The sequence below is a fragment of the Phyllostomus hastatus genome, unplaced genomic scaffold (assembly GCF_019186645.2).
Source record: "Phyllostomus hastatus isolate PE091 unplaced genomic scaffold, TTU_PhHast_1.1 phas_contig_29, whole genome shotgun sequence".
Lineage (NCBI taxonomy): Eukaryota > Metazoa > Chordata > Mammalia > Chiroptera > Phyllostomidae > Phyllostomus > Phyllostomus hastatus.
In genome coordinates this window covers 34,799,542-34,826,009 of record NW_025333835.1, presented here as the reverse complement: position 1 = coordinate 34,826,009, position 26,468 = coordinate 34,799,542, and the positions used below count along the sequence as shown (strand labels likewise).

The following is a 26,468-nucleotide window of genomic DNA, read 5'->3' as shown; positions in this document are numbered from 1 at the left end:
GAGGTAACATTCTCATTAAAAGAGTGAACTGATTTTCTCAAACCCGGGGGAAAGCACACAGTGCCCAGAAAGGTTTTCTAAATAGATAAACACCTCACCAGGCTTAAAACACCATAAGCACATCTGTGAAATGTCTGAAAATTTCACCAGTATCTGGAGTAAGACAGGTTGGAGTGAACAGTAATGTTGGAGCAAAACAGCAATCTTTACTTTCCTTAATTATTTAAAAAACTTCACAAATTGTACCAATAAAACAAAATTAATGATTAAAATTTAGAACGGACATGAGTTTTATGTCTAAGTGCTGGAGTTTTTATCTTGTTACATTTTTTTTCTGAAAAAAATATATAAGGGAACTAAAATTTAAAAGAAGAGCTATTTAGCCCTGGCTGGTGTGACTCAGTGGATTGAACACAGGCCTGCAAAACAAAGGGCAGCCAGTTCGATTCCCAATCAGGGCACATGCCTGGGTTGCAGGCCAGCTCCCCAGTAGGGGGCACATGAGAGGCAACCACACATGGATGTTTCTCTCCCTCTCTGTCTCCCTCCTTTCTCTGCTGTCTAAAATTAAATAAATAAAATCTTTAAAAAACCCTAAAAGTATTTACAAATATTTCCTGTGTTTATTAGAAATATATTTTAAATTCACTAGTACCATCCTGATAGTTTTCAAATATGAATTTGCATGCCAAGGTACTAAATAGTCACCTAATATTCTTACTGATCTTCTCAACTTCTTTAAAGTTTATGCCAAGGTAAATGATGTGATAGACAAGGAAATTTATAATTTACACTGAATTCACCATAGGCGGTAGACATTTATAAATGGATATTTGATAATTTATTAGAATAGTGTCTACTGAGTCTGAGAAATGGTTCTGCGATATGATGGTAACAGTCACTATCCTAAATAACTTTTGCTTTTTATACCTTTGTTTAGATTAAATTTGCCAGGTTTTTTAGAGAGAAAAATTACAATGAAAATAATTCTGAGTTAATTCTCTGCTGCACTGAACAGAAACATACGTATATAGAACAACATAAATGTTGTAAGATGATACCAATAAGACCTTTCTATTAGGTATGAATGTCAGCCTGCTAGAATTCCAATGCCTTTCAAGACATTAGTTCAGTGTACTTGAGTTTGTTTTATTCTTAATAGAAAGGGAATGATTTAATTATTAGGTTTCCAGTGGATTTGTCATTGCTACCATTTAAAATTCTGAACATTAGAGCTCTCTGTTTATAACAATCGAAGAAGATTCATTTAAGCATTAGAAAGGGGATTCAGATTATCTCTGAGAGTAGAAAATAGCAGTTGTTATAATATCTGAATATATGATGACAGAAATAATTTCATTATTGAATTAACAACCAAATTTATACCACCAGATAAAAGAAACTAGAAACTACCTACATTATTAACAATATGTAGAAGAGCAATTGCTAAATTCAGAATATTAAAATAAGTGCTACATCACATATGCAGTCTACCTTTTGTAATTAACTCTGAAATTAAATAAGTCAAACATTACTTAATATTACATAGTAGATTATTGATACATCTTTGTAGAATTTTATTATTATATCTTAGCTGATATAAAACAAGTAGGCCCAAGACTGTTTGAATTAAAACCAGAATAATGGAAATTACCTCATACATAATTTCCAAATGTGTTACAAGTAAAGAAAAATTACCATTAATTTAGAAATGGCACTCAATTTTTTGAGAAATAAACTTTGGTCATATAGTTTTGAAATACATTGAAAGCTCAATGTAATCATTCCAAAGGGTAAGAATGACATCAACACAACTACACTAAGTTCTTTCCTTTTTTAAGAAGTTGTGCTTTTAAATTTGCTGTGAAGTATCTGTAAATGACCAATTAATTTTGTAAACAACTTACTGGAGAAATTGAAAACTACATTTTAAACTATGATATGCTTTCACGGGTATATAACTTAAATAGCAGTGATTAGTCATCATATTGTTAATTTTAGAATTATAATAAACATATGCCCAGTGCAGAAAATGAAAACCTAAATTATTTAAGCTCTTCACTTGATTATGCACTATATTAATTTTTAAAATTAAAAATAAAGCAGACACAAAGAAAACTGCCAAAGAACACATAATCTGTAATGAAGAAAGGAACATAATTTGGAAGTTTAGAACCATCCTTTGTCTTGTTGCAATTGGCTACCATTTGTAATAAAAATAGAGCCAATAATATGCAACTATTGTTTTATTATTTCATGCCCATTTTATCGCTGAACCAAATCACCAATAAAACTAAAATTTCAACTGACAGTATATTTATATAGCAAAGCTCATTCACATTTTGTTAGAAAAATAATAGAGACGAATTACAAAATTGTTTTACAACATGTCAGTATTCAGTCTCAAAAAAATAAAAACAAAATCTCTTTAAAAGAAAACAAAGAGATTTGGACAATTTAGGAATCTCTTCCTTTAGATATACATCAATTTATGTTTTATCTCTAGTAGAGTTGGCAATACTGAAGAACATCTTTCATCAAACTATAATTTTGTTTTTTCCTTATACATTAAAAAATGTCTTCACAATTCTGTTTCTTCCTTTTAAAAAATTTGGTCTTAAGTTCATTGGATCAGATTTTCCAAGTTACATCTTCTGGCCTGGAAGGAATCCTCGTGATATTTGATGTTTGACACAGTTTCATTGAATTAACCTTTCACACTGTTTTCAAGTATATCCTCAGTCAGACATTTGGGGGAAAGCTTCTGTTGTTATCTGTGATTGTAATTTTCCCTCTGTAATAGCATACTTTTTAAGTTACTATTGTCCTCAGGTTGTCCCGGCCTGTGGGAGGCAGGCCAGTTTATACAGTCTGCTCTGGGGACTCCAAGTCACTGTAAATCTTAACTCTTACGTTTACACTGCAAAAAAAAAAAAATACTCATTTTAAGGCAGTCTCCTTTGGTTGTAAAATCACCCATTCTTGTTTTTTTCCCTATATTTACTTTGATTTATTTACAGTGTAAACCTACATAGAATCTGCTACTTCAAACACTGTATATGAAGCCTTGAGAAACTGAGTTCCTAGAGAATGGTGCCTGAAAATCCATGATTATGATACATATATTTTAATATTGGAGGAACAAATTTTATTTGAATGTGGTTGAAAATGCAAATGCCCTCATGGTTCAGCAGATAATATATTATATGAAGCTGCTAGGTTAAGACAATATGGAGGGTGCTTATTCAGTCTAAACGCCTTCAAATTGAAATTTATGTTTTTAAAGAAAATAAAATTGTTCTGATCAAATAAAACAGGTTTTTCAGAACTTAGCCATGGATCGCCACTCGATAAGTATTGCTTTCGTGTTCATAAGCACACAGTAGAGGCGTTTTGTGAACTCTGTGAGCTACCCAATCAAAGTGTCTAATTTTAGGTACATTAACATTCAAATAAACTTTCACCTTTACATTTAGATGCTTGTATTAAAGATGATTATTGAGTGATAAGACCATAGTGACAATTTCATATCCACATCATCCCACTCACATTAAGTCATGCTTACAAAATAGTTGGATTGTTGCACTAGGAATGATGTGGGATAATCATATTTTTAATTTAATACTATAAAGAGAAATATACCAACTTCTTCTTTTCAATTTTTGGGGGAAGGAAAATCGCTGGAGTTGCAAGAATCAAACATAATAGAGACCATTTTCAAAGTTTAAAATTAGGCACAGAGCTTTTAAATGAAAGTGCAAGCCAAAGCTATAATAATACAACAAAGTGACCTAAGCAAATCCTGTGCAAAAAAAAATGAAGACAGAGTCCATTGTTAACTTAAATTACAAAAGATTGTTCAAGCCATATGAAATTAGCCATTTCATAAATGTGTAGTTTTATACAAAGACCTTTCATAAATGTTTTTCAGTATATATAACTTTGTTAACTTTTGAGAAAATATTTTAAGAATCTGAGTAATCGATGTCTGCCTTTCACCTTTCTTCATATTAATATTTCTAATGAGATATCTAATTTCCATCTAAGACATGGGGTATTTAATCATACATGCCCAGGAACAAAGGTGTCATTGTATTGATTGAATGAGTTTAAAGGACAATATGGTGAATGATTTTGAATGTTCTCTGACATGTAAGAGCAATCTCAGGATCTGAATGTTCACATTTGTAGCACCTTTTTAAATATACTACTCACTAGCTTAAAAATGTGCAGATAATTATACAATTGAGGGAACTATTTCAGTGAAATAAAACTTAATTTGCAATTTAAAAAGTGCTAGTTCATAACTGTTTATTTTAATATTTGCTACCTTATTGTCCAACAAAAAAAAACATGAAGAAAAATATTTTGTGTATTTGTATATTTTAAGGAGACTTTAGCAAGGACAGAGTTAAGTAATATAAAGAAAAACATGTACAGTGAACTTCACACACCTGGGAGTGGAGATAAAGTAGATGTTAAAACTTGGTATTTAAATAAATTTCATAGCTCTAAGTTTCCCATTACTATTAGGACTTTTGCAATTGGAACACTGTTTTGACTTTGGGCTTATATGCAACAACAAAATATATTATTATAATGTTAAAAAGCATAACTTTGTACAGATGAGTTATATAGATATATCATTACAAGTAAAATATATTTATTGATCAAGTTATTTCTATATGTAAATTTTATAGTTAATATGTAAGTGTTTAGTCTACATGGGCCTGATGAACCTCTCATAAACAAAGCATGCTGGTCACAGTCTCTGTTGTAGCATCAGACAAATAACTCAGCTACTGAGGGAAGATGGGGCTACTGTGCCTCCTCTGCTTTTATTTAGACAGACATGTACCTAAGTACAGATTGCAATTATACACAAATTTGGAGTCTAATATCCAATATTGTTTTGTTTTTATGAACCATACAAGATTATTTTTAAAAATGTTATTTGGAAACAGTAAAAATTATTACTGATGGTAGAAAAAAAGTTTAAGAAAATCAAATATATGCATTTTCCAGAATATTGAAAAGTAACTGAATTTTGCTACTTGCATATGTATGATTCAATAGTGAAGTAATACAATTAAACTTGAATTTGGTATATTTCATGATATTTTTACACACACTTTTTTGTATTTTGAAATATTTTTTAAAATGCAATGATCTGCAAAGAAGTTTGTCAGAAGTTGACTAAAATATTAATGAGCCTTCAATTCAATAAAGCAACAATTCCATTTCTGCATTTTAAATTTTAAAAAATCCTTGAAAACATTGTTTTTTAATTTCCCATTTTAGAAACATATGCAATTTTGCTTATTTTATAGTGGAAATATACAACATTTCTTCATATTCACTGATAAGAATACCTAATTAAGAAAAAACTCTTTGGAAGATTTCCATTCAATATATCACTAGCAATATTACTTTTCTTCTGTAGAATCAATTCCCTAATATCTAATAAAAATGTATCTGATATACTTAAATTATGCAATATATCATTACATTTTTATTTTAACTGTATATAGAAAATGAGAAAGTCAAATAATTTCATATTTGCATTACATCAATTTTCTATGAAGTATTTAAGTTTTGATCTTCAAAAAATTAACAAGAAAAAAATTTAAATCACTCTTAAGCTTATTTACAGATAAATACTGTTATTTTAAAAATTGGGTACAAAATGTATTCATTTTATAATACTGGCACAATTACCATGAAAGATATTTGACTTGTGTCTCGTAAGACAAAGAGTCTGCTATAAACCGAGGGAGGAAATGGTATATTGTTGTCACAATCAAACATTATCCTGCATAAAATTCCTTTCTTTACCCCAATCTAACAAGCCTAAACCACAGAACATGAAATTATAATTTAAAATAATTGTAAAAATGAAATATAAAGAAATTAGTTGAACATTAAGCATTCAATGCTCTCTTTGATAATATACATTTTTTGTATGCCACACACATGCAACATACAATGAGGGAAATATACATGAATATTTATAGAAAGGCATTTAATTAAATTAAACCAAATTAATGATACAACGCAGGTCTCAAATGCTATATTAACTGTACAAGTTTCCAAATATAGATGTCAGATAATTATTTTTATGCACATGACTAATGGCCATCCACTAATTTTATCATCATATATTTGAATTTGGAAAACAGTAGAGAACTTAAAGGGTTTAAGGAACATTATCCATAAGCTAAATAGTAAATTTAATAAGTTTAATGACTACTATCACAACATTGTATTCCCTTTGAAATAATTAATTAAATGTCCCTTTGTTCTAGCATGTAAGGTAGCTCTTTTGTTGTTTTTAGTTCCTCTTTCTCAGTGTAAAATTTATCCTTAAAATTAGTTATACCAAATATTTTGCCACCCCTGAAAATATTTTCATTTGGAGCCATCTGAAAAGTGCAAATGCATATTTTCAAGTTATTGGAAGCATACTGGTAGTCTGTTGTATTTTCCTTCATTTGGAGTTGTGTGACTCTGAAAACCATCTATGGAGCTCTTGAAATTAAGCAGCCAGTTTTTACATTTCAAACAAGAACTGAATAATTCTCACTCTTCCCTTGCCCTACTGAAGAATAATGAAGAGAAAGGATAAGAAGAGGGAAGGAGGGAGGGATGAGGGAGATATAAGGAAAAAGCAAGTAAAAAAAGAAAATTACACATTTAATTTGATAAGCTGCTAATGTCATAACTTAGTAACAAGACCAGAATTAATGCTATAGGGCAAGAAATTGGTATATTAGATTAAGGTCTTCATTCTAACCTTTCCACCTTATGTGTAGCTATTTCCATCACACGCAAGTTTGATTTTCCTATTGCTGTTGAGGGAACCGTAGTGGTACTGGCTTGGATATCCAGGACATCCACCAAAATTTTCCACGTCATATATTTAAAGGTGATAATCTTTCCTTAAAAAAAAGATGTTTTAAGTATGATATTATGATATTATGCTGAACTTGATTAATTCATAAATTCAGTCAATAGTTTAGCTGCAAATGATTTTGACTATTATCATATAAATTACTTGCATTTACATAGAACATATTTAATTCCTCTGAAATAATTTAAGTATTTACACTATAATCACACAAAGGTAAAAATAAGATTTTATTAAATCTACCTAGAAATTATTTGTAGGAGATTATGCAACATATCAAGTAGAACAAGCACAAAGAATAAGCTGAGTTTGTATCCAAATTTTAATTGGTGCCTGAAATATTACATACTGTTCTTCTCCAAAATTCTATGGAGAGAGTATGCAGGGCCTCTTCATCCAATCATATACCACTGATATACCCAATTTAATTATTGATCCAGGAAACAACCTAAAAACAAAAAATGAAATATTCAAAAACATACAACTTGTGTTCTACTGTCTATGTTACTGTATCAGCAGGAAACCATGTCTAAGGAGAAAAACAATGCATTTTTAATTCTAGCTAAGTCTCTTGATTGTATATGTTAAAATTTTTCAAGTTTATTAGAGAAATGTTTGTTTTTATCCTCTTGATACAGTTGGGAAAATACAACTTTAAAGTTAGAAGTTGCCTCTTTCCATAACTCATATAATTGTTGTTTTTGAGATTTAAAAAGTGTTGCACACCATAGGAAAAGAAGTATAAATAAATCAGCTAAAGAGAGTGTATGTGACAAATTATGGGCTATAGTGCTAGTATGAAATATTACTTTGTAAAACTTTGAAATACATCAACAAACTGTGTTTGGAAGCTACATGCTTAATTTCATGTATTTCTCATCTCCTATTTTTATGAATCAATTAAGGGAAATAAACCTAGTTAATGGAAGATTCCGCTTTGCGTTTTATACAACACCACCATATCTACATATAACAATACTAAGAAAGTGATTTTGACATTTTAAAAGAAAAATAACTTCCATGATGAAGAGAATTAAAACCTCAATCGTGAAAGCAAACGCTACCATTTAATTTTCTTTCCTAGTCCTGGATTTAACATGGAGGAGGTAGATGAAAAGTAAGAGACACATTTTTATTTTTGCATGGCATCACATGACAGTATTAATCTTGTTCCTTACCCTTTGAAAAAAACTGGAAGGAAAACGCTGCACAGAATGGGGATAGTTTACTTCACTTGGCTGATGTAGCATTTACATATATATATATATATTCCTCAGGGAAACTCTTACCACCTGTTCAACCTGAATTCAAGCAGTTATTGTCAATTTACTCATGGGTGAATGCTGCCTCTTTGTGGCAGTTGGCCATGGAAAGTACTTTCTAAACATAAAGTTCATGAACAGCCCTTAATATTATATACATTTCAGTTGAGATTATCGGAAGACCCACCAATAGCAATGAAACGCATGGCTCTTTAAGTTTCAGATTAATCCAAACCTTTCCTACACTTAAATACTAATCTCAATTCACTGACAAACCTTATTCAGAGGTGAACTGCTTATACCCACCTATATTTTGAACATTTAGGATATAGATCAACTTGAGATAAAGCATCCATCATAATTTTTGAAGATAATTTTACACAAGTAAAAAATACAGAACTGTAGAAATTTGTAAGTGAATGAATACTATTGACATGAAAGAAATACATAATGTTGGAAGAAAAATGGATATGCAATATATTACTTACCATGCTCCATGTATTAGATGAAAACTTCAGTAAGAAAAAGAAGTATACAATTAAAATTTCATTAGTAAACACATTAAGTGATATATGTAGAAAAACAAAATTCTGTAAACCACCATGGCCTAATTACATCTACATATTTTCAAATTTGATAATTAAGGGAATTTTTTTTCTCTAAGGAATAAGTTAGGTATTATGTCCTAAGTTGCTGAGAATGAAGATTCAGTCAATCACACACAGCTAACTCTTTTGCACTTTGAGTAATCATTACTTCAATCCCTCATATTTGACATAGTTATCAAGTGTTTATTCAGAAACTATTTAAAAAATTACATGTGCTGGGATACATATAAGAATGTAACAACAGTAGCCCCATCTTACAGAGATCCTGTTTGTGGTTATCATCATTGCTTGCTGCCCAGAGGGATCAAGACATTGTATAGGGATTTGTACAGTCCATCATTTGGTCTTCTGAGGTGCTAGTACATGTGGATCTGTACAAATGCAATGGGGGTTGGTTAAACAATCAAAAATCGGCTACAATAGTAGTCAAATCAATACATTATTTTGGTTGACTAAGAAAAATACTTTGAAATCTTCTCTAATAAAACCAGAAACTTGCACCCAATTCTCTCCTGAATGGCCCGATTAATTGCCCTATTTTTTTAAATATATTGGGATACAATCCGTTTTTTAAAAAAATTACAGATCCAGTTGGGTGGGTTGCATTGGCTTTAAAATTTTGTCCTTGTGTTCTCCATATTTTAATGGTTTAAAATGCCTTCCTGATATCACTTCTGTTTTGGAAATGCAGCTCCTAATATAGTGCGACACCTCTGTGAAAATCATAGGCTAAATAGTGAAGGAAAGAGAAATGCTAAATGTGCATATAAAAATAGGTGCTACAATAAAATATTTGTATATTTCATCAATAAGTTATTTTCACTAATCAATTATGGATCATATAGCTCTGTAATTTTAATGATTTGTCCACATCTATGGTGATCCTTTTGAGATCACAATACTTTTGTTTTTAATTCAAATGTCCAGAATGCATACAAACACATCCTTTTAAAAGAAAGAAAAGAAACGGGGGGGGGGGGGCGGGCAAGGAAGCAGAGAGAGGAAGGAGAAAGGGAACAAGGAAGAGAAGAACTTGCTATTAAAGTTGGGGTGTGCTAATCTCTCCACAAAAGCCATTTAGACCCACCCATGGCTTCAAGGGGGAGAAAGGGGAGGGGGGAGGAGAGCAAAAGAGAACGAGCAGAATCTGCACTCTGCCATCTTCCACCACTCTTAGCACTTCCTACTACAAAAGTGACTGAGACCTTTAACAAATCACCCGCGCAGCCAATTGCCTTCCAAAAAGCCTCTCTCTCTTCCCCCACACGCATGAGAAAGTGATGTGCCCAGTTTACACAAATGTTTCCCCCACGTGTAAAATTAAAAGGAAATTGCACACCCTTTCAGTATCTTCCGCTGAAGCTGAGAATCTCGTGCCAAGGCACTTCACTCTAAACGTTGAAACAACACAATTAATCAAACGTGTCCACGTGTGTATATCGGCTTGCTCGTTTGCTTTAAATGCAAAAGCTCCAAAGGAGTTTCTTTACTTTCAAAACTGGCTAAATGTGGTCTGTTTTTCCAGCACTTCGAGGTAGTCCGGCTCAACGTTTAGTTTTGCTTTTAACTCCAGATATTCGTTCCGGTTGGGTTCTACAAAGACAGCACTGGGGGGGCTGTAAAGCACCGGTTCCCGTAGCCTGCTGTCCCCTGCCCCCGGGTGCAAATACTGATGGGGGCGTCTCAGGTCATAGTTCGGGGAGAAAGTGTAAGCAGCAGGGCCGCAGGGGAATTTGGGATATTCCGGGAGGCTATTGCCGGCGGGGGTGGTGGAGCAGTGTTTGTCTGGTTCTAAAATGCCCCTGTAAAAGCGGTCGGCATCCTGCACCGGCGACAACAGGTCCTCCCGCGGCTCGATGGTGCTGACGCTATAGGCGGGGCTCCGCAAGTGGTGGCTTTCCCGCCGGTCCTCCTCCGCCGGCTGCAGCTGCAGCTGCGGCGGGGGCTGCTGCTGGGACTGCTGGGGAGGCGGCGGCGGCTGCTGCTGCTGCTGCTGCAGGTGGTGGTTGCTGCTGTAGGTGACCTTGAGCTCGTGCAGGTCTTTGTAATCCTCCACGGAGTTGCCCTCTCGGGAGCGGTAAATGGGGTTTTTGCACATGTGGCCCAGGGGATGGGGGATGTACTCGTACACGTGGCCCGCGGGCGTCTTCACCTTGGGCAGCGAGGGCCCGCGGTGGTGCACGTGCGCGTGCGGGTGGCCACCTGCACCCGCGCCGGCGCTGTACACGCTGTACTGCATGTTGAAGGAGCTCACGTCGGAGTTATTTGTGCTGGTGTGGTCGCTCTGGTTCTTCTTCCTGCGCTTCATAACCAGCACGAAGAGCCCCGCAGCCACAAAGACGGACATGATGAAAACCAGCAGCAGGCTGAGGATCAACACGGACAAGGGCACCGAGGAGGCACCTCCACCCGCGCCCAAGCCCGCTGGGGCCCCGGTGCTGTTCAACCGCACGGTAGGGGTCACCGCACTGGTCCTGGAGGGGAACTGGATGGAGGAGGGCGTGGGCGTGGACACCACCACGTCGGAGTAGTCTGGGCACAGCAGCTCCGACTTAATGGAGCGCATATCTGTCTCGGCGAACTTCTTGGGCGCCTTGCAGATGACCTCGTCCACCAAGACACCCACTTTGAGCTGCTCCACCCACAACTTCATGCCCACCACATCGCAGGTACAATCCCAAGGGTTGTCGTGCAGGTCGATTTGGATGAGTGACTTCAACTGGTCCAGAACTCCACTCACCGGCAAGGAGGTGAAGTGGTTGCTCCTCAGGTTCAACCTGAGGAGGGTCAAGCTGGAAAAGACGCCAGAGGGCATGGTCTGCAGGAGGTTGTTATTCAAGAACAGCAGCTGGAGGTTTGGGACCGGATCAAAGGTTCCAGACTGAATTTCACGAATGAGATTGTATTGGAGGAAGAGATACTGTAGGCTCTGGAGCCCATAAAACAACTCTGGGCTCAGCCTCTCAATCCTGTTGCCATTTAGGTAGAGGCGCCTCAGGTTGGTGAGATCCCCAAAGGCGTGGTCTTGGATCATGGAGATACGGTTGTTGCCCAGGTGTAGGAGGTCCAGCCCCGTGGCCTCCAGGAAGTCGCTCCTACGCACCACGGCGATGTAGTTTTCCGTCAGATACATTTTCTTGGGGTTGTAGGGCTTGGGCTGCAGCTCTGCGATGCTCTCGATCTTCCGCTCCTGGCAGTTGACGTTGAGGCCCAGATCGGAGATCTGCAGATTGCAGTAGCACTGGGTGGGACACTCCAAAGGCACAGGAGATTTGGTCTGGTAGGCGATGCTGGGTCCAGAATTGCTGTAGCTCAAGTCCTTGAAGGGCTGCCTAGAGGTGGGGCGCACCCTGGGCTTATTGGGTTGGCGGGTCCCTTTAGGGGTTTTCAAGGGGGGTTTGTAAACAGCGGAGGAAGAGGTGGCCACGGAATTCACCGAAGCCGGGGTAGTGTGTAAATACCCCGTGGTGCTCAAAGGCGTCTGAGGCCTCATCTCATAGTCTGAAATAAGTTTCCTCGGGCAAAGTTCCTGCTTGGACACTTCGTCCAAGTCTCGGCCATGTAAGCGGAAGGGCGTCTCACAAACCACTTCCCCCACCAGGGCCGAATAGGAGATGCTGTCCAACCAATCCTTCAGAGAGATGAGCTCACAGGAGCAATTCCAGGGGTTTTCCTCCAGCTGTAACTCCACAACTTTATCCATGTGCTGCAACAGCCCTACATAGGGCAGAAGTTTCAGCCTGTTTCCCCGCAGGTCCAAGTGCGTTAAGGGCACAAAACGGAAAAGGTTGTTGGGTAAACTGGACAAGAGATTGTCATTTAGGATAAGCACCTGCAACAAATGCAGTTTTCCAAAAGCATTGGGTTCAATGACACTGATGTAATTATAATCGACCTGTAGGTACTCCAGGCTCTCCAAGCCAAGGAATATGTCATCACGCAAAAGTTCCAGTTTATTATTGTTCAAATGCAGTCTCCTTAAACCCCGCAGCCCATGGAAAGCCCCTGTCTCGATGTCCTGGATAACGTTGCTGCCCAGATGCAAAATTGAAGCCCCAGTGTAATTGACAAACTCATTGGGATAGAGACGGTTCAAAAGGTTTCCAGACAACAAGAGGTGGTAGACTGGGAAGCGGGGAGGGCTAATTTCAGAGAGACTGATGATCCCTCGGTTTTCACAGCTCACAGTTAAAATGCCGTCCTTTTCCTCACAAGGACATGCATTGTCACAGATTTCCCCATAATAATCGATGGTTTCTGCACACGAAAGGACGAGAGATGTTAGAGCAAATGCTAGAGTCTGCAGCATCCAGCTATGCATTTTTCTGTGAAGGTCCTGTTCCAAAGTTACTGGGGGGCAGCAAGTGTGCATTTTACCTCCTGCAAGGGAGAAAGGAGAGAAAGGAAACAACAGGATATGACAAAAATTTAAGGGGTCAGTAAGGAAAGTCTCTTCTCCCTAATACTATTTCTCTGAAAGTCAGTAGGAGGGGCTAGGAATGACACCTCTCCCCAACACGAGCATTCTCCAGATTTTATTAACAGCTGGTATTTTTAAAATTTATTTAAAGGTTGATTTCCTTTCCTAATGATTACAACAGGAAAAACTGCTCTTTACAAGATCAGGGCAGGTTGGATAAAGTCCTATTTTAGTGTTCTTTCCATCCCCCCCTTTTCAAAACCAATCCATAAATATACATAAAATGGCTGTCAGTTCAGTTTCATGGTTCTAATTTAAGAGAAAAGAAGCACCATTTTACAAGATTCCCCACCTCACCTACACCCAGCCCCTCTGCTTTTCTTCCAGTAGCTCTTCAGTTCATGGTGAAAGTCTCCCATTTTCTCAGAAATGCAAGGAGCCACAATACTTGGGCTATTTTAAACCATCGCTCCAAATGCCAAGGTGGGGACCTGAAGAATACTTTTCAGAGGCAAAAAGGTGTGAGATAATGCACCAAAGGACCCAGAAGAAACTCTTAAATCACCAACTGTCTTCAGGAGCTTTGGAGAAAAAAAGGAGACCGTGTTCGCTTTGATGGCAGACTTCACTACCACGCTATTAAGCACATCAGCATCCTAATTGCATGCACGGAGCCACTTAACAGTAAGAGTGCGCCCTGCGTCCACTTCTCCTCATTGATCATGTCAGCGACGCTACCAAACCGCATCTTTAAGCCACTGAAATAGTTCTGCACGATGGATTACAAAGAGCTCTGTGAAGGCATCCGCAATCCCGGAACACCTTTCGACGCCCAGAGTTTAAAGAGGACGGTCCAACTGCTTACCGGGCATCAGCTAAAAGTAAATTAAGGACCAGCGCCAAAGGCCCCCTTTCCTTGGGCTACAAGTCTCTTTGCCACGGTATGCAAGACTAACCCTATTGAATTAGCAGGGTTTGGACTGAACTACCACCGCATCAGCATCCCCATCTTTGGAGTTGCTTATTACATTTAATTGCCAATGCTTTGTACTATGCCCCTCCCGGGCTTTTTCCCCCTTGGGGAAAGGGCATTTGGGCAGATAAAGAAGCAAAACGGTGGAACTGAGGGAGTGACACAGGTTAGTGCTTCAATATCTGAATTTCATCGCCCCGAGGAAGCAATCTGATCCCCTCCCCCTTTTCTTTCTCGCTTTCTTTTTGTCCTTTTAAAGGCTTCCTTCGACTTCCTACTTCGACTCGAGAGCAGCACTCATAAAGGAGAGGACGTGAATGTGGCGCGTGTGTGAATGTGTGTGCGTGCGTGTTGGCGGCTGGAGGGAGGGAACACTCGGTGGAAATGCTCTGCTCCGGGAGCCAATGCCTTTCCTCCGGTCAACCTGGCGCTGGCCACACCACCACCGAAGTCCAGTGTCGAACAGCAACCCAAAAGTAAAACCCAGACCTTCCCGAGTCACGGGTTCAAACGAGAAGACATAGATCCGGATCTCCGAGTGGAATTCAGCCCCTGTATTTAAGAGCCCCGACATTCCACGCACATGTGCAAGTGTGCCTGCGAATCACACGTGTGGCCACCAGACGTGTCAAGATGAATCGGAATCACAGTGTATAAACCTTGAAGATCCCCGACCTCCCAGGGCAACGGCAAACACCTTCAGGCTGAAAAGCGGCAGAAGACCCACTATGAAAGCAAAATGTTTACCTTGAAATTTCGGTTCTCAGCTGGATCAAATCTGCACATCCATTCAGCCCGGGTTGAGTCCCCTCCCCCTCCCTCGCGGTACTTCCCCGCCCCCATTCACCTCCCACCCCTGACAGCCCACTGCAAATTGTGTCCAGCCGGTATTAAACTCGAGCGTCTACAACTTTAATTCACTACTGGTTAGCCAGGGACCAAGGGCTTTCTCTCACCCTGCTCCCTTTCCGCTCCTCCTTGCCAGCAAAGGAGCCTAAAAAATTTGAGAAAATAAAGTTGAATGAACGGGAAAGGCTGACATTCTGACTCGGAAACGCACCTTCCATGTAAAGCCACGGGTACACTGCACATTTTCAGATTATGATTATTATTATTATCACTATTTTTTTTTTTAGGGTAGGGGGCCTGTATTTGCTTTCCCCCAAAGAATTTAGACTCTGGATCATCGCCCTACACATACCCATTAAGCAACTTGGGGACGCGAGGGCTGGAGCCCAGTACCCAGGCCGGACCTGCGGCTGAGGGCACAGCTGCTCCCACAGTGGCCCAGGCAGAAGCACCCGGAGTTCCAGGACGCGAGGCTCCCCCTCCCCCACCCCGCCCCAAAGCTAAGGAAAGGAAAGGGAAGGGGAGGGAGGAGAAGGGAAGAAAGCCACCCATTCCACTGCCACACACACACACACACACACGAGCCTGTTTTGCAAAGTAAACGGCCGACTTACCCGGTCTCACATCCCCAGGGCCCACTCATGGTAGCCACCCATGCAAAAATACCTCTTTGGGGTGTGCTCTGGGTTTCTCCTGCCCGAGAAGGGCGAGGAGGTGGCGAGCAGTGCAGTCCGCGCGGCTGGAGAAAAGGCGCCCGGACGTCTCCAGCCTAGGGCCGCCACCGCGGTGGCGACCGCGGGTTCTGGGGCTCCCCAAACGGCTCTCCCCGGAGCTCTCCGCAGTAGTCGAAGTGGGCAGGGGGGTAGGGGGTAAAGGGGGGCGATCGCGAGCTGCAGACTGAGAAAGGAGGGGGAGGGGGCGGCGGAGAACCCGCTGTAGAAGCGCCTCGCGGAGAGGGCAGAGAACTGGGGCCCGGCGGGTGGGAGGAAGCCGTTGGAGGAGGGGGCGCGGAGCAGGCTGCCTGGTACCGCTGGCACCGCCAACGTGACGGCCAGCCCCGCGGAGTGCTCGCACCCGCTCACACTCACTCGTACACACGCTCCCACCCGCGCCAACGCGCGATCGCGGGGTCCCCGGCACCCTTCACCGCACACCCCAGGCGGATACTTACAGTTGCCATCTGCATAGGGGGCAACTTTCTCCAAGCTAGCAGCAGCCACCGCCCCCGCCAGCCGTCTTGGGCTCCTCACACCCTTCGGCCTGGGTTCCTGCCGGCCGGCCCTCCCCTCCCCCCTCGGGTCTCCTCCTGAGTGTCTTCACCACATTCCCCCCTGGTCACTGGCGCACGCCCGGGGACGAGCCAGAGGGAGCGGGGCGCAGGGCTGTGCATGCATCGCCCGCCTTCTTCTTGCAGCGCACACTGTACATGGTAGTGAGGGGGCGAGCGAAGGTGGCACCGGCCCTTCGGCTGCTCCCGCGGCGGCAGTAACTCCTGCTCCTGCACGGTCCTCCGCCCCTCGCGCAGCAGCGACCACCGCGCTGGGATCCTGCCGCCGCTTCCCCCTAGCCGAGCCCGCCGCCGCGGCCCCTACTTAGTATTTGTACGGCTCCCGCATCTTCTTGGCGGTTTCAGCGCTCCTGCCGTGCGCAGGGTTTTTTCTCTCTCCCTTTCCCAGATGCAGCCCACAATCGTCATTATTTGGAACTCTCTATCTCCGACATCCTTGAGGGGGTCTTGGGGGACGGGAACAGCGTCGTTCTACGCCTGCGGCGTGTCCCGGCAGCTCGGCGACTCTAAAAAACTCAGCGAAAGTCGCGTCTTCGCTCCCGGGCGCTGAGGAGGTGGCAACGCGGTAAGCATCGCAGGGGTCTCTAAGACGTCTGCTCCCCGGCGGGCGCAGGGCCGCGTCCGGTGCACTTGTTTATCGTCGCGCCGCGGGTGCGAGCCAAGCTGCAGCAGACATGATGGGCCGGGAGGAAGCGGCCGCCGCGCGGCCGATAGGTGGCAGCCGAGGGTGCAGGCGCTCGGGCGGCGCGGCCGAGTCCCCCCCTTGGGTGTCACATTCGCGGGAGACCGAGGAGTCTTGGACCATGTGCGTAACACGAAGGCGGTACCGTGCAATCCCGGGATGGAACGAGGGAGGAGTGGAAACTACCCCGACAGTGCCAGGCTTGGCGGTGGTCAGGCAGGTAGGTGGCAGCCCGGTGCTGAACGTCTGCAGTCCCCGGCTATTTAGAGTAATAGAGCCCCTGCTGCTGTCTCATGGGGGAGTGGTTCCTCGTAGCGGCGAACCAGGGTGCTTCTCTCTCTCTCTCTCTCTTTTTTAATGAATTACGTTTGATAGGTATATCTGGGCGATACAAGGGAATGTGAATGACTTTCAGAGAGAATATGTCTGAATACATTGGGTGTGTGCTCAAAAGCTGGAAAACCCTAAATAAATGCAGTATCGATAGAGAGCGAGTTTCTTGAAGAGTCACCTGCTAAACTCCACTGGAGTCATCTCGACAGTAAGTATTCTTGGCTCTTCCCATGAAACCAAACACCTCCCTCCCCAAAAGAGGGTCTTTTAAGTTCAGAAGACGTGTATTTTCAACGTTTGTCATATTAAACCTGCAGTACACCCCAGGTATAGGGGGAAAAAAGTTGATCAGAAGTGGCCCAGTGCAGGCTGGGTGCACGTGTGCCTGTTCCTCTTCGTAACTGGGTAGTTTTACCACTTAAATATTTTTAAATGAATTTTAATTTGGAGTTATGTACTATGTTTTGGAATAATCTTAAACATGATTGATATTGTCTCTTTGGTTATATTTTGGGGAATCATTGTGGTTAATCTGTGGTTTCCTGATTAAATGTAGGAATAATCTAGATTCTGATATATATATATATATATATATATACATATATATATATACACACACACACATATATATATATATACACACACACACATATATATATATATACACACATATATATATATATATACACACACACATATATATATATATATATATATATATATATATGGCCACAAACATCTTCCCACATCCTCTGTGTATATTGAATTAGACATTTTTCTATAGGTGGTGAACATTGCTGTCTCCTAAGGTTTTGCAATATTTCTTGAAATTTCTTCTGACTCTATTTTGCAAATTTTTTTTAGTTAAGCCATATTTAATTTGCTAGAAACAATTTTGTTTATTTTGTTTAAATCTGGGACATGTACAAGAGAGAGAAAAGAAGTAATTTGTATCCGATAATGAAAATAAAAACCTTACAGTAGAACTTTGTGTTAAATTTATAAACATTTGACTTAGGAATGGTAGCCACTTACTACAGATACACTGTATAAACAACTTCAATTGTGTTCACTAATGGCTTGTTACTGTATTTTTTACATTATCTACTAACATGATTAAGATATTTAAAAAATTTATTTTTAAAGCATAAAATCACTTATATTTTCAAAAGGAAAGTACTAAAGTGTCATAATTTTAAAATTACATGTTGATTACAGTTAGAAACTTTTGGCATATAAATATTAAGATCAATTGAAGACATAATTTCGAATGTTGATAAACTGTAGAATTTCTGAAAGGGTAAAAATGCCTTAATTATTGTACTTACCTTTATTTCATCATTTTATTACTTATCAAAATCTTCACAATTGCAATTCAATATTAAATTGTAGTTCAATTTATCATTTTGTATTATTTTTATCTTAAATGTTTATTTTTCAAGTTAAAATAAATTTTTTGCTAAGAAGTATTGAACATGTTTGTGATTAAGGTAGGTTATAGTTTTGTTGGAGACACTGACACTAAAAATATCCTAGTTCACTCCTTGTGGTTCAAAGGTATAAATGATAACTTTGTACCATTAACCTGGTATTAGGATAGCCTGAGAAACCACCATTGTGATTTTCCACTAGGTGTCTCTACAAGCTGCTCTGCAGGAAAGTGAATTTTGAGGAAATATTGTGACATGAAGAGACCACAGAAGAACTGGGAGGGAAAACATCACAGAAATAAGAAAAAGGCTCAGTCAGTATTCAGTAGACTCCTATTTTCTTTGAACGTTGACTACTACCTAGAAATGAAATACATGAATCACGTAACAGATCAAATGTGAGCCAAGGCTTTAACCACAAGAACAAATGTTATGTATGCTGCAGTTCATACTGAACAATATACAGTCATATGCTGTGCCTACTGGCTTTCATCCAATACTCAAATACAGCACATGATTACATAAACACCGTTGGAAACTAGAAGGTGAAATGATTGATCAAATAGATCTCTCCAAAATTAAAGTCATTAATACTAGATTAAATGTTACTTGATTGAGTTGGATATGAAAAGCTGGGGGCCTTTGTCCCAATATTTGTGCATATATTTCTTCATGTTTTAATTAGCTCATGGTGTAGTGTCATTGTAAATGTATTTCATATGTGGTCATATGTTTGGCATTATGCAGAATATGGACATAATTTGATATCTGCATATTAAAATTTAAATTCAAACCACAATTAGCATACTTGCCTCTTGAAATATGTGCATTCATATTTATTATTACCTGTAATCTTTTTAAAATGATTTTTTAGATTTTTTAATTTATTTTATTTTTAGAGAGGGAAGGGAGGAAGAAAGAGAGAGAGAGAGAAACATCAATGTGCGGTTGCTGGGGGTTGTGGCCTGCAACCCAGGCATGTGCCCTGACTAGGAATCGAACCTGTGATGCTTTGGTTTGCAGCCTGCACTCAATCCACTGAGCTATGCCAGCCAAGGCTATTACCTGTAATATTTATTTTAGTTTTTTTTATGGGCTCTTTGGTGGAATTCCTAAGTTAAATGCATTTCTTAAAATGTCTCATCACATTACATTTGTGTAACAATGTGTGATTTCTTTAGAATACGAAAATGCTTAGTCGAGAATTATATTTTCTTATGAAGCAACCTAACAGATTATAAAGTAGGACATTACTTGGTAATAATTTTGAAATTTCATAAGAACTAATCAACATCATTGAAATCTAAAGCCAGTAGATCTTGTATTTCTTTTTGCAACCCTAATTGGTGAGTGGAGATTATAGAATTTCAGTGCTGGCTTCCATATTCCTCTAAAATTAGCTCTGTTAGCTTACCTTCACAATACTGATAGCTAAGAAAGTTATACAATGATATTTATTAAATGACACATTTTTCACAACTAAATTTTATTTTAATGTCTTTGACATTTAAATTACATATACCACATATACCTAAATGGGGAAAAATTTCTTCTGGGGGGTAAAGCACATCATCATTTATGATTGTTTCTCCTTGCAACTGCTAAATTATTTGACCGTATAACATATGTTTTTGATCAGTCTGATACATTTGGAATTACAACAATCAAATATATAATACAGTGATGTTTAGTAAATCAAAAATGACTCTTATAGACTTAATTAGTTATTTACAGGCTTAGAATATGTTCTCAGAACCATAAAAGAAAGACGTGGGTGAAACAGATAATTTTCTTCATGGCCTCATACAGTTTCTTGTAAATACTCTCTGATATTCTCCCACCAGAATTATGTGTCAAAACATCCCTTTGGAAAGCCTATTGGAAATATTTACTAAAATTTAAAATTCATTCATCTTTGGAACAATTAAATTTTCAGAAAATAGTCTATAGGTATAAAAAATAAAATGCACAAACAATATGTAAGAAGACATTAATTCCAACAATGGTTTTCATTTATAAGTGACTAAGGACAACATCTATAATTTCTATAATTGGAATACTCCTGGGCCTTTAATAATGGTAAGTAGAAAATAGGGTTCTGTCATTATTAATAGTGTACATAGCATCATATAAAAACTATATATAAACTATATATATATGGAGACAGAGAGAGACAGAGAGAGAGAGAGAGAGAGAGAGAGAGAGAGAGAGAGAGAGAGAGAGAGAGGGAGGGAGGGGAAGAGAAGGGGACTTTGTGGAAAGATACACAAATTCAGTAATAGTAGTTACCTCTTGAGAAAAGACTGGGGAGTATTGAGCAGAATGGAGATTTATTTTTCACCATATATTCTGATTTTTACTACTTGGAAGTTTCAATTTACATATACATTTCAGTAAAAGATTAACAAGAAAAATATGTCCTTAAAGATAGTATTTAAATGACTGATACGAAACATAATGAAGAACTGGAGACAAGTTTACCCAGTTAATCTCTATCCCATAGTTCTCAAAACCACTGCATTTTTGTGACACATTTCTATCAGTGGAGATACTGAATATGTTTTTAAATATATGAGCATTAATTTGTTAAAATGGTTTGTCTGTATAACTCTTACATGTGACCTTTAATTCTAGCTGCCTATACTAGTTAATGGAATAGTAATGAATAGAAGTTAGCCTTTATTATCTTCACTATATAAGACCATGCTGGGTAGTAACAACATTAATTTTATTTGATACTCTGGTGGGTGAAGGGAAAAATCAAAATGTTTCTATAGAGAAGATAAGTGATTATTTTGGAAAATATCAGCAGCAGGTCCTTACAGCTATCCTGAGGAAGATGAGTGAGTGTGTAAATGTGACATTTTAAATATAAAAACTATCATCAGACCCTGTTAAAGTAAAGGCTGTGGCATCTGGCTTATATGTACATGGAAATATGCAGATTCTACTAGAAAATGGCAATTTCATTATATAGCTAGATTAACTTTTCTCTGTGTTTTTCTATTAGATCTATGATTTATGCCTTGGGATCTACTGGTTCTTGGTTCTTTCAAATCTTTAGCCAATTTTAGAAAACAAGTCCAAACAGACATCATGTCATACCTATATATTCTGATAGGATTATCTGGTTTTCCAAAGAAAAACAATGAATTATCCTAAAACACAATTTTATCACAAAATTTTCAGAACCCTTACATAAATGGCAGTAACTAAATTGACCATACTGTAGTCAGCTTTTCCCCCCATGAAAAGAGTGGCTTTTTTATTTCCAGTCCAGAAATTGTCACTCCATTCAGCTTTTATCAACTGGAATTCTTCATTCAACAGGAGATTCACATAATCTCTCTATCCTCTCAAAATAAATCAACCATTCTCTTTACTTCAAAACTTTGGTTTATATTGACCTTTCATCTAACTGGCTTTTCACTTTTTCTTTATCTGTTGTTCTAGAGAATTTACCAAAAATCCTTTCTTCAATAAAAAGAATCTTCCCTATTCAGTCTAACCAATATTGAACTTGCTCATCTTAAACATTCTCTTGCGTTACCTACCACTTGATCTAGCAGAGTCCTGTTTCCTGGTTGACGTTATCGTATTCGTCTGGCATATTGTGTTTGTTACCCCCGATCGTGAGAAAAATAAGCTCCAAAATCTACATACAGAAGAAATACTTGTCTATTATGAATTTATTTTTTCAACAAATATTTATTTGGTGTCTATATTGTATTAAATCCTGTTATGTTTGAGATAAAATACTAAGTTGATTCACATCATGGTAGTTGGATGATTTCAGAGATATTTCGACTTTCTGCTGAATCACCTGTGTTCTCTGGTCAACACACATGGACTATGAAGTATAAAAATGTTATTGCATAAATTGTATGCTCCACTAATGCTTTTTTGTAGCATATGTTTGTCAAGTGTCTAGATGAGTGCTCTCTGATAGAACTTTCCATGATGATGGAATTAATCTATATCTGTGTTTTCAAAATTGATAGCCATTAACCACATATGACTATTGAACATTTAAAACATGGCTGGTATGACACAAGAAATACAATTTAAAATTTTATTTTATTTAAATTTAAATTGCCACGTGTGGCTAGTGGCTACCATATTGAATAGTGCAGATCTAGAATGTAAATCCTTATGAGGCTGAAACTGTGTTTCTTGTGCAACTTATGGAATATACTGGAAATTCAATCAAAATGAACAGCTGCACTCACAAGTAATGGTGGTGATTATGATACCCTCAATAAATAAGGCAGTTATGACTCATATGGGCAAGGGGACTGATTTACATTCTGTTGAAGGGCCCTAGTCAATTTTTTTTAAGAAATTGCATTTGGTTAAGGGCCTCTACCATTTTTTTAAAGATTTCAAGGCAGTTCACAATCACTTCAAAATTTCTTATTACGTTCTCATTACACCCCTGTCAAGGAGGAAAGGTAGATTATTTTATTATCAATAGACTTTTATTAGAAGACAAGTGCCTTTTTATGCATGATGAAGTGCTTTCTAAAGTACTTTTGTCTAGATCCCACAGTGGTATATTAGTAAAACTGGAAAAGAAAGTTCTAAATGGGTACTTTGCTTCAAGAATTATTTAGAATAGCCTTTTTGTGCAGAGAAGTCTGTCAGTCAGTAATAAAACTGCACTTGAACTCTTGCATTCCATTTATTTGAATACAAAAGCTCTATGTTGAAGTTTAGGAGTGTTTTGTACAGTTATAGTAGGCAGTTTAGACAGAAAATTGTCATTGATGAATTTATAGAATGCAAATATAGCCTCCAATTTCCATGATGATCTGAATATATTTCAGTTTAAATGAAAGTATCTTTATATATTTTAAAGAAAGATGTAAAAGTTTGGTAAATAGTCCCACTTACAATAAATTATTTTATATTTGAGATTAAGTTTTATTTGTTTTTAATCAATGTATCTTAAATATTGGTAATAAAGTTGACATGTTTTCACTATTATACTTCTTTCATGGGCAGAAATCAATATAGCTTCAAAAGGATTATTAATTGCTTAAGGGTTTAAGTCAAAAATAAGTAGAAAGCCTCTTGATCCAGAGATGCAGAGTGGCTCTCGAAGATCTCAACTCCATTCTTAACGCTTTGCGTGCATCACTCTTGCACTCTCATTTATGAAGAAACCTCTCACCCTGGCTGGTGTGGCTCAGTGGACTGAGCGCTGGCCTGGGAACCAAAGGGTCACCAGTTTCAGGACACATGCCTGGGCTGCAGGCCAGGCCCCTGGTGTGGGACATGTAAGAGGCAACAACACATTGATGTTTCTCTCCGTCTCTTTCTCCCTCCTTTCCCCTTGCTCTAAAAACAAATAAATTATTTACACACACACACACACACACACACACACACACATATATATATATATATATATATATATATATATATATATATATATATATATATAAAAGAAATCTCTTTTGGTAAGATTGCATGTTTTATATATAAAGAAGTTACACCATGGAATACTACTTGGCCATAAAAAGAAGGTAATCTTACCCTTTGTGACAAGCCAGTCAGAGAAAGACATATCATTTCACTCATGTGGAATTTAATAAACATAATAAACTAGCAAATAAAATAGAAAAAAACCCCTCATAGATAGAGAATAAATTTGAAAGCTGTCCAAGGGGAGGGCTGTGCACACTGGGTGAAAAAGGTAAGGGGATTAAGAACAGGAAGGAAGGGAGGGAGGGAGGAAAGGAGGAAGGAAAGAGAGCCTGTAGACACAGAACAGTATGCTGACTGCAGAGGGGAAGAGGGGTAGGGGGATGGAGAAGAAGGTATACTGGGGAGAAATAGTGATGGAAGGACACTGGACTTCGGGTGGTGAGTACACAGTACAATATGCAGGTAATATATTATATTGTAGAATTGTCCATCTCAAATCTATATAATTTTATTAACCAATGTCATCCCAATAAATTCAATAAAAAAAGAAGCTACTGTAGTTTCTTTTCAATGAACTATATGACTATGACGCTGTTTAATCTCATTATAAGTAATAAAATATAATCTCTTAAAAAATATATAATTATTATTCTTAAAATCTAGACTTTTAATTATTCATCAAATCCTGAGTGTAAAGTTATCTTCATTTAAGCAACTATTGGTAATCTAATGGTTATTTGTGAAAGGTATACCTTCTGTGGAAAACAAGTATCTGACAGCTCAGTTTCTGTTGAACTTTTATGATGAATTTTTTATCTTGTGATAAAAAATTCCATCAATCTAATAAAGCTTTTAGAGTGATACTATATTTGTAGTTATTGCCATATGACACATTATAATCGATGCTGAAATTTTAATTGATTTCACATATCCTAATGTACAAATAACCAATTTGAATTTGAATCACCAGTGTGAGATGGATGATTCATTTTACAATCAATCTACATATTTAATTAAATATTATGTAAGTAGTGACTTTTATGCAGATAGAGTTTGATATATGGCTACACTGCCACTTACTGTTATGAAGATACTCGTGAACTGATTTCCAGGTATTTTTATATTTAAAAATATCTTACTAGAGTATTGTAATGTTAGTATTTAGAAGTAATCTAGAAGAGAGGGAAACCTATTCTTTTTTCTAAAGAATAGCAGTCTTTTTGATGAGACCTTTCATTTTCACTTTGATTTACCAGGCTCAGTCAACACAAGCGTCAGTTCATACATATACGCACACACATACATGTATGTCATTTATAATTCCAAATCAAAGGTAAATAATCTATGCACGCATACAATGTACATATAATCACTTTCTATTTGCAAACTAATTTCATTAGATTCCCACTTCTTTCATGTAATTATTACAACTTTATTAGGTGTTATTTTTTTCTTATAGATGAGAAAACTGAGTTTTAAGGTAGTTGGGGATATTGCATATTTTGTAGCAGATCCAGACTATGATATGAATTACAAGGACTCTTAGTACCTTTTTTTTTACTTAACTATGATAATTCAAATGCACACCTTTGACCTTCTACTTCAGTTTAAACAAAAGTAAAAATAATGTATATTAATTATTAGCTTCAATAAAGATACTTCCAGGTGATTCATCATTTCTATTATGTAAATGAATGTAGTTTGGAATGGTCAACAGTAGAAATCCATTCCAAATTGCTCATACTGCATAATGTTACTCTTTTTTAAAAAAGATTTATTTATTTGTTTTTAGAGAGGGAAGGGAGGAAGAAAGAGAGAGAGAGAGAAACATCAATGTGTGGTTCCTGGGGGTCATGGCCTGCAACCCAGGCATGTGCCCTGTCTGGGAATCGAACCTGCGATGCTTTGGTTCGCAGCCCTCACTCAATCCACTGAGCTATGCCAGCCAGGGCCTCATAATGTTACTCTTAAATATTATTGTTATAATATGTATCTTAAACTGATTATGAAATATATTTATAAATAAACTGTCTTTATAGTGATCTACCTTACGGGTTTCAAAGGCATTATTAACAACCACAAATTATTGACACAGTAACACACAAACATAAAGTTTATAAAGGAACACCTTTTGAATGTATACAGCATACATTTTCTTAAAATAGAAAATGCTGGTAATAATAGTTTATTTCTATTTCTGAACTTTTGACTAATTATTATTTTGTATTTGATAACCCAGTAGTCGAACAAGCATTATGTGCCTCATAAACACTCAATACTAAAGTA

General features: G+C 38.1%; 1 protein-coding gene across 2 annotated transcripts; it reads right to left on the bottom strand.

Annotated features, from left to right (window-relative positions):
* Positions 1-8,779: 8,779 nt before the first annotated feature.
* Positions 8,780-16,315, bottom strand: SLITRK5 (SLIT and NTRK like family member 5). Of its 2 annotated transcripts, none has more exons than XM_045838872.1 (2): positions 16,191-16,315; positions 8,780-13,157 (listed from the first exon to the last, which is right to left on the bottom strand). In XM_045838872.1, the coding sequence occupies exon 2, from the start codon at positions 13,147-13,149 to the stop codon at positions 10,270-10,272; it is 2,880 nt and encodes a 959-aa protein (XP_045694828.1). In that variant the 5' UTR covers positions 13,150-13,157; positions 16,191-16,315; the 3' UTR covers positions 8,780-10,269. The 2 variants fall into 2 exon arrangements, with proteins under 2 accessions (XP_045694828.1, XP_045694829.1); XM_045838873.1 differs by lacking the exon at positions 16,191-16,315 and adding an exon at positions 15,686-15,752.
* Positions 16,316-26,468: the final 10,153 nt, after the last annotated feature.